Below are 12,198 nucleotides of genomic sequence, written 5' to 3'. Positions count from 1 at the left end.
ACTGTTCTGCACCCTTAAATCATTTTTGTTGCGCTTCTCTGTACCTTTTCCAATTTGAATATATATTTTTTTGAGTTGGGGCAATTGAACTGCATGAAGTATTCAAGGTGTGGCATATCACGGATTTATATAGTGGCGTTATATTTTCTGTCAGTATCTATCCCTTTCCTAATGGTTCCTAACATTGTTAGCTTTTTTTCACTGCTGCACATTGAACAGCTGTTTTCAGAGAACTACCCAAGATCTTTCTCAAGTGGTAACAGCCAGTTTAGATCCCATCAGTTTGTATATATAGTTGGGATTATGTTTTCCAACACGCATGATGTTGCATTTATTGCTATAGAATTTCATCTGCCATTTTGTTGCCAAATCCCTCTGTTTTGTAAGTTCCCTTTTTAACTCTTTGCAGTCAGCTTTGGTCTTAATCATCCTGAGTAATTTTATATTGTCTGCCAATTTTGCCATTTCAGTGTTCACTCTTTTTTCCAGATCATTTATGAATATGTTGGAGAACAGGTCCCAGTACAGACCCTAGCAGGATCCTGCTATTTACCTCTCTCCATTCTGAAAACTGACTATTTTTTCCTACCCTTTGTTTCCCATCTTTTAACCAGTTCCTGATCCACGAGAGGACATTCCTACTTATGACTAGGGCCCTACCAAATTCACGGTCCATTTTGGTCAATTTCACAGTCATAGGATTTAAAAATAATAAAATTACATTATTTCAGCTATTTAAATCTGAAATTTCACGGTGTGGTAATTGTAGGGGTCCTGACTCAAAAAGAAGTTGTGAAGGATTTGCAAGGTTGTTGTGTGTGTGTGTGTGGGGGGGGGGGGGCGGGGTGTTGCGGTACTGCTACCCTTGTGCGCTGCTGCTCGCGGTGGCCCTGCCTTCAGAGCTGGGCAACTGGAGAGCAGCGCAGCTGGACAGCAGCAGCTGCTGGCCAAGAGCCCAGCTCTGAAGGCAGAGCTGCCACCAGCACAGTGCAAAAGTAAGGAGGGCATGGTATGGGATTGCTACCCTTACTTCTGCGCTGCTGCTGGAGGGGTGCTGCCTTCAGAGCTGGGCGTCCAGCCAACAGCCGCCACTCTCCAGCTACCTGGCTCTGAAATCAAAGCAGAAATAAAGGTGTCAATACCATAACCCCCCTAAAATAACCTTGCCCCCCCCCCGCAACTCCCTTTGGGTCAAGATCCCCAATTTGAGAAACACTAGTCTCCCCTGTAAAATCTGTATAGTATAGGGTAAAAGCACACAAAAGACCAGATTTCACGGTGGGAGATCAGATTTCAAGGTCCATGATGCATTTTTCATGGTCGTGAATATGGTAGAGCCCTACTTCAGACTCCTGACTTTTCTTAAGGGCCTTTGGTGAGAGACCATGTCAAAGGCTTTCAGAAAATCAATTACATTGACTAAGTCATCCTTGTCCACATGCTTGTTCAGACTCTCACATAACAGATTGGTGAGGCATGATTTCCCTTTACAAAACCATGCTGACTCTTCCCCAACATATTGTGTTCATCTAGGTGTCTGATAATTCTGTTCTTTACTACAGTTTCAACCAATTTGTCTTAAGTATATTAAAAGCAAATATAGTCTTAACGGTATTGGTCCATTAGTGGATGGAAATGGTAGATTTCTCAATAATGCAGAAGCATAAGAGTTCAATAAACATTTCTGTTCTGTTTTTGGGAAAAAACAGATGTAGTCTTATATGATAACATTCTTTCCATTCCACTGGTATCTCTGGAATTACCAAAAGTTAGGCATTTTAAAATCAGTATGTCTGGATAACTTGCATCCAAGAGTTTTAAAAGAGCTGGCAAAGGATCTTGCTGGACTGTTAATGTTGATTTTCATTAAGTCTTGCAACACTGGGTAAGTCCCAGAAGACTGAAAAAAAGCTTATATTGTGCCAGTATTAAAAATGGTAAACGGGACGACCTGGCTAATTATAGGCCTCTCACTCGGACATAGATTCCAGATAAGATAATGGAGCAGCTGATACATGACTCAATTAATCAAGAATAAAAGGGGGTAATAGAATTAATGCCAATCACACGGGTTTATGGAAAACAGATCCTGTCTAGCTTGGTATCTTTTTTTTTTTTTTTTTTTGAGATTACAAGTTTGGCTGATAAAAGGTAACAATGTTGATGTAATAGACTTCCGTAAAACATATGACTTGGTACTCTGAAACCTGTCATTTTGATGAAAAAACTAGAAAGATATAAAATTAACATGGCACATATAAAATGGATTAAAAGATGACTGATAGGTCTCAAAAGATAATTGTAAACAGTGAATCATCATCGAACAAGTGCGTTTCTAGTGAGGTCCCACATAATTCGGTTTTTGGTCCTACATTAACATTTTTATTCATGACTTGGAAGAAAACAAAATCACTGATAAGTTTGCAAATGACACAAAAAATTGAGAAATTGGTAAATGAAGAGGACAGGTCATTGATACAGAGCAATCTCGATCACTTTGTAAGCTGGGTGCAAGCAAACAATGTGTGTTTTAATATGGCTAAATATAAACATATACCACTAGGAACGAAGAACGTTATGTCACACTTACAGAATGAGGGACTCTATCCATCACAGCTCCCACATCTGTTGCAGTCACTGCTTCCCTGAATAATCTGCTGAACATGAGCTCCCAAGGTGACAATGTGGTCAAAAGGACTCATGTGACTCTTGGATGCATGAACAGGGGAATCTTGAGTAGAAATACAGAGGTTATTTTACCTCTGTATTTGGCACTGGCGTGACTGTTGCTGGAACACTGTGTCCAGTACTGGTGTCCACAGTTCAAGAAGGATGTTGATTAATTGGAGGGGGTTCAGACCAAAGCCATGAGAATGGCTAAAGGATTAGAAAATATGCCCTATAATGATTGAGCTCCTGGAGTCTATCTATTGAGGTTAACAAAGGGAAGATTAAAGGGTGACTTGATTACAACCTACAATTACCCATAGAGAACAAATATTTAATAACAAGCTCTTCAATCTATCAGGAAAAGGTACAGCATGATCAAAGGCCTGAAAGTTGAAGCTAGACTAATTCAGACAGGAAATAAAGCATACATTTTTAACAGTGAGAGTAATTACTCACTGAGGGGAAAACAATAACAAAACACGCAGCAATGGCTGAAGTGCTAAATGCCTTTTTTGTTTCAGTTTTCACCAAAAAAGTTAGCAGTGACTGGACAACTAACATAGTGAACATCAATGTAATGGGATAGAAGCTGAGGCTAATATACAAAAAGAATAAGTTAAGAATTACTTAGACAATCTAGATGTCTTCAAGTCAGCAGGGCCTAATGAAATAAATCGTAAAACACTTAAAGAACTGGCAGAAGAGATCTCAGAGCCATTATCTTTGCAAACTTGTGGAGAACAAGAACGGTCCCCATGGACTGGAAAAGGGCAAATACAGTACCTATCTATAAAATGGGAATAAGGACAACCAAGGAATTATAGTCTAGTCAGCTTAATATTGGTACCTGGAAAGATCATGAAGCAAACAATCAATTTGGAAGCACCTAGAGCAGAGATTGGCAACCTTTGGCACATGGCCCATCAGGGTTATCCACTGGTGGGCTGCGAGACATTTTGTTTACATTGACCATCTTCAGGCACAGCCCCCCGCAGCTCCCAGTGGCCGCAGTTCGCCATTCCCGGCCAATGGGAGTAACTTCAGGTTTTTGAGATAGCCGTTGAGAAGGCACGGGTCTAAAATGAGTCAGAGACCCCTATTGGCCTTTGGAATTAGGAAATATCAGTAGTAAACCCCCTTCTCTCTTAAATCCCAAGGAACCTCCTCCACGGCTAGGAGAAGAGCTTGCACCTGCTGGCCGAGAAGTTGCTTGTGAGAAGGCTTTCTGAAGAAGGATGGGGAAGGGAGGTGTGGAAATTAACTGGAGCGTATAACCCCTTTTCACAGCCTTCAGCAACCAGTGGTCTGGTGGTGATAAGAGACCAGGCCGAGCTGAAGTGAGATAGGCGGTCCAAAGACAAAGGAGGGACAGAAACCAGTGGCATGGGAATTGCTATAATGCTTTTGGGCATCCCATCAAAAAGTTCTGTTTGGCTACCTCCAAATATCTGTCTGGGCCAACCAGGAACTGAGGCAGATGGGGGCAGTTGTCAGCTGTCTAAATCCCTTCAAGGGGCCTCGATACCGCATGGGAATTTGGAACATGTTCCCTTTCTGCTCACCAGCACAGACACCACCAACTCTTGTATTCCCGGCAGCTGCGGTACCGAAAGCGCCAGCAAGTTAATGGTCGCAACAAATGCCTCTGGGGTAGACGCTACCATGATCCTGCTGGTGCCACACTGTCCTTCCGGTGCTGTAGGTTGGTCTGGGACCGGACTCAGAGCCTGCACACTGGATGGAGTCCGATGGTATTGCCGTCGGAACGAGGGCAGAAGAGTGGCCAGACTTAGGTCGCACTCTGCTGTGCTCCCAGTGCTTGGTTTTCTTTAGAGTTGGGGAACGCCCCCTCTCATCCAGCAGCTTCTTATGGTTTTTTCCTTGACACCAGTGAAGGGGAACAGGTCTGAGAGACTCTCAGAGCAGGAGGAGCACCCCGCACCAACGACAAGGTACTCAGTGCTGAGTCTGACCAGCCTGGCTCTGACACGGGTCAAGCACTGCCTCCATCAGAAAAGATTTCAACCTGGCCTCCTGGTCTTTCTTAGTATGGGACTTCAAGTCCCAGCAGATCTGGCAGAGATCCCAGATATGAGTCTCTCCCAGCACATCAGACAACTGGAGTGCAGGTTACGCTTGAAACCCAGAGACCGAGGCATTCCCCGACACCAGGAGTGGATGAAGACTGATAAAGTGAAACATGCCAACTAACAAATGTACATCAAATTGACAACAGTTCAAATGAGAAATAAAGAACCGGGGTGAAAGAAAGTAAACCAAGACCACTAAGAAGAGTTCGCCACAGCAAGAGGAGCAGTTCCAGCGACCGTCACAGGTAGTAAGAAGGAACAGAGGGTGGGGGTTTTGCTGGACCCCTTGTGCCAGTGTGTGGCACCGGGGTGGTGGTGCTGGGGCCAACCCAATGGATGTTACTGGGAGAAAAATTTCTGGTGACTGCAAGCAGCTCGTGCACACTTAACGTAAAATGGACACATAATAGCACTCGAAGAAGAAATATAGCCTACATGAACCTATTATAAGGTGCGTGCACAACTGGTTGGAAAAGTATACTCAGTAGTTATCAATGGTTCAAAATCAAGCTAGAAGGGCAAACCATGTAGGGTGCCACAGGGTTGTGTCCTAGGTCCGGTTCTATTCACTATCTTCATAAATGATTTGGATAATGGTATAGAAAATACACTTAAAGTTTGTGGACAATACAAAGCTGGGAGGGGTTGCAAATGCTTTGGAGACCAGGATTAGAATTCAAAATGATCTTGACAAATTGGAGACACGGTCTGAAATAAATAGGATGAAATTCAATAAGGACAAAATGTAAAGTACTACACTTAAGAAGGAATAATCAATTGCACAAATAGAAAATGAGAAATGACTGCCAACGAAGGAGTAGCACAGAAAAGGATAGGAGTTTTATCGTAGATCACAAACTAAATTTGAGTCAACAATGTAATACTGTTGCAAATAAAGCAAACATCATTCTGGGATGAATTAGCAGGAGTGTTGTGAGCAAGACATGAGAAGCACTACTCAGCATTGATAAGGCCTCAACTGGAGTCTGCATCTAAACTTCATTTGAAGAATTGGTGTTTTACCCATGAAAGCTTATGCCCAAATAAATCTGTTAGTCTTTAAGGTGCCATCAGACTCCTTGATGTTTTTGTGGATACAGACTAACACGGCTACCCCCGATACTTGACACCAACTGGAGTATTGTGTCTAGTTCTGGACATCACACTTCACGAACAATGTGGACAAACTGGAGAAAGTCCAGAGGAGAGCAACAAAAATTATTATGGTCTAGAGAAAACACGGCCTACAAGGAAAGATTGAAAAAAATTGGGCTGTTTATTCCAAAGAGAAGAGAAGACTGAGTGGGGACATGGTGATAATCTTCAAGTTCCTGAAAGGTTGGTATAAAAAGGGGGGCATGATAAATTGATCTAAACTACTGAGGACAGGATAAGAATTAAAGGGCTTAAATTGCAGCAAGGGATATTTAGGTTAGGCATTAGGAAAAACTCCCTAACTGTAAGAGTAGTTAAGCACTGGAAAATTGCCTAGGGAGGCTGTGGAATCTTCATCACTGGAAGTTTTAAAGAATACGGTAGACAAAAGACCTGTCATACTTAGTTCTGCCTCAGTGCAGGGGACTGGACTAGATGGCCTATTGAGGTTCCTTCTAGTCCTACATTTCTATGATTAACCGTTGTGACAACTAATAAAAGGGTCATGGTGGATTCCCCATCACTGACCATTTCTAAATCAAGCCTGGATGTTTTTCTAAAAGATATGCTCTGGGAATTATTTTGGGGGAAGTTCTATGGACTATGTAATAAAGTAGGTAAGACTAGATGATCACAATGGTCCCTTCTGGCCTTGGAAACCACGAATCTATGCATCTTATCCCATATTACACTGTGAGTAGTAGAAAGACAACACCTATTTCATATGGGAGTTATGAGGACTAGTTAATGTTTGTGCAAAACTGAACATAAAGTAGTGCAAGTATTTAGTTTTTATACTTTAAAATGAATATTATTGCACAGAAAAAGTCAATTTAATTTGCTGCAGTGTAGCATTCAGAATGGGAATCCTGATAGCAAAACAAGCTATCTCCACACCATTTCCTTGAGATCCTTGAACCATTATGTGAAATTTCTGCACTGTTACACTTGTTACATTTCGAGAGCACCTCAAATCATGAGACAATGTACTAGAAACTTTCTGAATCCTTAAACTGCTAAATAGCATTACATTAAATATTAAATACCTTTGTGATGTAGAATTTTTTCAGCCCATCCAAAAATGATGTAAAAATTGAAGCAACCTGTGGTTTAAGAGCATGCCCTTTGGGGGATGGGAAAAAGAGGAAACAATAAGTTAACAAGTCAATAATAGCAGCAAGATTTTCAGAATTCTGATCTTATTTCATCATGTAATGAACTCTGATAAGGGAATTTATAGGTAAAGCTCTGAGAAAGGACTTTGAACATTTTAGTTTTTGTAACCTAAAATTTAATAATGAAGAAATCTCCTTTATGAGATTTTAGAGAAATGTTTTTCATTAATTGTTATTCAAAAGGAATATGTGGCGAATAGCGTGTTAAATTTATCCCAATACCATATCTTCATTCAGACATGTAATTCTGATTAATCTTCGTTCAGGTCATCACAAGTATATGGCACACAGAAAGTTTAAACCACACTCCATTTTTTAATGGAACAGAAATTAGTCGTTGCTGGTTTTATTTCTTTTTTAAGTTATGCCAAACCATTGAAACAGATATCCAAAAATGAAGTAAAGTGTATAGAGTTTTTCCCCTTCTTGGTTATATCACTTGTGCAGATTTCTCTACATAAAACTAGTAATTGCTTCCTTAATCACATACACAGAATTAAAATTACCAGAATACATAAATGGCATCTTGGAGTCTGTTAAATTAACATCTATGCCTCAGGACTGGGTTGAATTGAGATGAAAGCCTTTTACTGTGCTTTCCATTGTTTTCAGTTACTAGCAATGTCTGAATTCCCACAACTGCTTCATTTTAATAGCCTTACATCTGGCTTACATGCTGTGAGCCCAATTCATAAAAAAGTTATGCACTATTACATGATATTTCCAAATACTTCCTTGTAAAATACTTCAAAGTATTTTCTCCTGAATAAAGCATGAACTTCAGTAATTCATTAGCCTTCTTTCCTCTTCACTAAAAAGAACAACTCTCCTTCGCATAGTAAGATAAGAACAAGTTGCAAAAAGTACACCTCTATATACATTTGATAAATGACAAATGTGCATGGAAAATTGACAAACACAAAAAGGCTGCATCAGTTAAGGCAATAAAGGACAATAATTTACTCAACCACAACCTTTAAAAGAAACTGGAAGATGTTTTGCATGCTTAAGAAATAGGTTCAGGGTTTATGTTTTTCCAGCAGCCATTAACTATCTCACAAACACTTAAAACAATGGAGAGAGCTGTTTAAAAGTACTTGAAGTTGATAAGAATAAGTGAAACAACCCTAAACTCAGGTCTAAGCCTGAGTGGAAGACCAGTTTTCAAATCATTTCAACTATGTTAGTAAATTTTAAATCTAAACTTGCAATTTCAAATTTTAAAAATGCATCTGTCCTTTGCTATAGGTACACATTCACTATAATAGAATACAGAAGATATCAAAGATCTAAGTCCTTAAGAACTATGTATTTCCCCTCCCCCCCATTCCTGTTATTGGGACTAGTCCATAGGTGGGCAAACTATGGACCGTGGGCCACATTCTGCCCGTGGGACCTTCCTGGCCCCTGAGCGCCTGGTCGGGGAGACTACCCCCCGGCCCCTTCCCCACTGTCCCCCATCCCCCGCAGCAACGCTGCTGCGCTGCCAGCACTCTGGCCAGCCACTCCTGCCGGGCAGCGTGGGTGGCGTGACTGGCTCTGGTGGGGCTGTGAGCTCCTGCTGCTCTGAGCAGCATGGTAACAGGGTGGAAAGGTTGAATAAGAGGCAGAGGGTCCCGGGGGTGGACAGGGAGCAGTTAGATGGGGTGGGGTCCTGGGAGGGGGAGGGAAATGGGAGGGGGGCGGAAGCCAGGCTGTTTGGGGAGGTGATTCTTCGCAACCCTGATGTGGCCCTCGGGCCAAAAAGTTTGCCCACCCCTGGACTAGTCATTACTACTCCCCCACTTCATTTACCCCTCAAAGCACTCTTCCTCAAAAACCTGGGAGGGACCGGCAGACCTTGCTACATACCCTAAAGTTCCACACACCCTGAGTTTGTTGGACTCAAGGATAAGTGACTTCCAGGACTTAAGTCCCTCACTGAAAGCATGTTGCCATCAGCATCCTCCTATTTAAATCGGGAGATTGATACCTTCATGATAGGTCTCAAGCTAACTGTCATGCTATCACTTCAATGAAAAATCTCAGGTAGTCAGCATCTAAACTAAGTCTTCATATGTCAATCACATTGCATTGATTCACATCCATAAACAAACAGTACCAAATGTAATGTGCTCTCTGCAAGATACCCTAGTACGCAAAGGGGCTGGTTTATTCTATAACCGTTTAATTTTCTGTATTGTGTTCAGAAACTGTCATAATACATTACAGAACTTCCATTTTGAAAAGGTAAAAATATGGGTTAGCTACAAAAAAAGACAGTAACTGAAGACTATTAAACACTGAAGTCTAGCACGCAAATCACAATGCATTCACTCATTTTCATTTCCTCACTACACAATGCATACACAACTCCATAAGGAATGCATATGCTTTTACTTTAACTGGAAATAGCTTTCTAGAGTAGATTTGCATACCAATGCCCATTGTCAAGGTTCCTTCCCCACTCTGAACTCTAGGGTACAGATGTGGGGACCTGCATGAAAAACCCCCTAAGCTTATTTTTACCAGCTTAAGTTAAAACTTCCCCAAGGTACAAACTATTTTACCTTTTGCCCTGGGACTTTATTGCTGCCACCACCAAGTGTCTAACAAAAACAACAAGGAAAGCGCCCACTTGGAAACGTCTTTCCCCCCCAAAATCCCCCCAAGCCCTACACCCCCTTTCCTGGGGAAGGCTTGATAAAAATCCTCACCAATTTGCATAGGTGAACACAGACCCAAACCCTTGGATCTTAAGAACAATGAAAAAGCAATCAGGTTCTTAAAAGAAGAATTTTAATTGAAGAAAAAGTAAAAAAATCACCTCCGTAAAATCAGGATGGTAAATACCTTACAGGGTAATCAGATTCAAAACAGAGAATCCCTTTAGGCAAAACCTTAAGTTACAAAAAGACACAAAAACAGGAATATACATTCCATTCAGCACAACTTATTTTATCAACCTTTTAAACAAAACAGAATCAAACGCATATCTAGCTAGATTACTTACTAAGTTCTAAGACTCCATTCCTTTTCTGTTCCCGGCAAAAGCATCACACAGATCGAGAGAACCTTTGCTTTTCCCACCTCCAGCTTTGAAAAGTATCTTGTCTCCTCATTGGTCATTTTGGTCAGGTGCCAGCAAGTTTATCCTAGCTTCTTAACCCCTTACAGGTGAAAGGGTTTTTCTTCTGGCCAGGAGGGATTTTAAAGGTGTTTACCCTTCCCTTTATATTTATGACACGCCCCCCAAATCACAGATAGGGTGAAACGCTGGCTGTGATTTCTTCCTGGAGCTCTAGGAGAAAACAGAGTAAATGCACCTCTTAATATACTACCAAGTATATAAAGACTAACAATATTTTCCACATCTCAAGGACGATTTTAACCAGTTGATTCTGGGAAACTTTCACGGGAGAGTGCATCAGCCACTTTGTTAGAACTTCCCAAGATGTGTTGGATGTCGAAATCAAAATCTTGGAGAGCTAAACTCCACCGAAGAAGTTTTTTGTTATTTCCCGTGGCGGTATGAAGCCACTGTAGCGCAGCATGGTTGGTTTGCAGGTGGAAACGCCGTCCCCAAACATATGGGCGTAGCTTTTCCAGAGCATAGACAATGGCGTAACATTCTTTTTCAGTGACTGACCAGTTGCTTTCTCTCTCAGACAGCTTCTTGCTGAGAAACACTACAGGATGGAATTCTTGATCAGGTCCTTCCTGTATTAAAACTGCTCCCACATCACGCTCGGACGCATCTGTGGTTACTAGGAACGGTTTGTCAAAGTCTGGGGCCCTTAGCACAGGGTCAGACATGAGTGTCGCTTTCAGCTGGTTAAAGGCCTTCTGACACTCTTCAGTCCACTGAACGGCATTTGGCTGTTTCTTTTTGGTTAGGTCTGTCAGTGGGGCAGCGATTTGGCTGTATTGTGGTACAAATCGCCTGTAATAACCGGCCAAGCCTAAGGAGGATTGGACCTGTTTCTTTGACTTTGGGACATGCCACTTTTGGATAGCATCCACTTTGGCCTGTAAGGGGTTGATAGTTCCTTGACCCACCTGGTGTCCAAGGTCAGTCACTCTGTTTAGGCCTATTTGACACTTCTTAGCCTTAACAGTTAGTCCTGCTTCCCTTATGCGCTCGAAGACTTTTTGTAGATGTTCCAGGTGTTCTGCCCAGGAATCCGAAAATATGGCCACGTCGTCAAGGTAGGCAACTGCATATTCTCCAAATCCTGCTCGGAGACCATCTACAAGGCTTTGGAAGGTGGCGGGTTCATTCCGCAGCCCGAAAGGGAGTACATTAAATTCATACAGCCCGACATGTGTGGTGAAGGCTGACCTTTCCTTGGGGATTAATCTAGCGGTACCTGCCAGTAACCCTTGGTTAAATCCACGGTAGAGATGAACTGGGCCCGTCCCAGTTTCTCTAATAGTTCATCTGTGCATGGCATTAGATAGTTGTCTGGATGAGTTACAGCATTTAGCTTACGGTAGTCCACGCAAAAACGTATCTCCCCATCTGGTTTGGGAACTAGAACCACTGGAGATGCCCATGCACTGCCAGAGGGGTGGATTACCCCCATCTGTAGCATATCCTGGATCTCCCGTTCTATAGCAGTTTTAGCTTGAGGAGACACCCGATAAGGTTGGACTTTAATTGGGTGAGCATTACCTGTGTCAATGGAGTGGTATGCCCCTTCAGTCAGTCCTGGGGTGGCTGAGAACGTCGGCGTGTAGCTAATGCACAGCTCCTTGATCTGCTGTCGCTGCATACGCCCAAGGGTCATGGAGAGGTTCACCTCTTCCACGCCACCAGCACGTTTCCCTTTGTAGTAGACACCTTCGGGCCACTCAGCGTCATCTCCTCCCTGGGCTGTAAACTGACAAACCTTTAATTCTCTGGAATAAAAGGGCTTTAGAGAATTAATATGGTACACCTTAGGCTTTCGGTTGGAGGTGGGGAATGCCGTGAGATAATTAACAGCTCCCAGGAGCTCCTGGACTGTGAATGGCCCTTCCCACGATGCTTCCATTTTATGGGCCTGGAGCGCCTTTAAGACCATGATCTGGTCCCCTAGTTTGAAGGAATGCTCTCTGGCATGTTTATCATACCAAGTTTTTTGCTC

At 42.3% G+C, this 12,198-nt stretch overlaps 1 protein-coding gene across 6 annotated transcripts in view; it reads right to left on the bottom strand.

Annotated features, from left to right (window-relative positions):
• Window positions 1–12,198, bottom strand: part of AGPS (alkylglycerone phosphate synthase) — a 136,035-nt gene that overhangs the window by 48,683 nt on the left and 75,154 nt on the right. For all 6 annotated transcript variants that reach the window (XM_073305967.2, XM_078847975.1, XM_073305978.2 and 3 more), the window contains one exon: window positions 6,962–7,038. In XM_073305967.2, coding sequence (XP_073162068.1) covers window positions 6,962–7,038 — 77 coding nt within the window. The remainder of the gene's footprint in view (window positions 1–6,961; window positions 7,039–12,198) is intronic.

The sequence above is a fragment of the Lepidochelys kempii genome, chromosome 11, assembly GCF_965140285.1.
Source record: "Lepidochelys kempii isolate rLepKem1 chromosome 11, rLepKem1.hap1, whole genome shotgun sequence".
In the NCBI taxonomy this organism is placed as follows: Eukaryota; Metazoa; Chordata; order Testudines; family Cheloniidae; genus Lepidochelys; species Lepidochelys kempii.
This window is presented reverse-complemented; position numbering and strand designations above follow the sequence as displayed.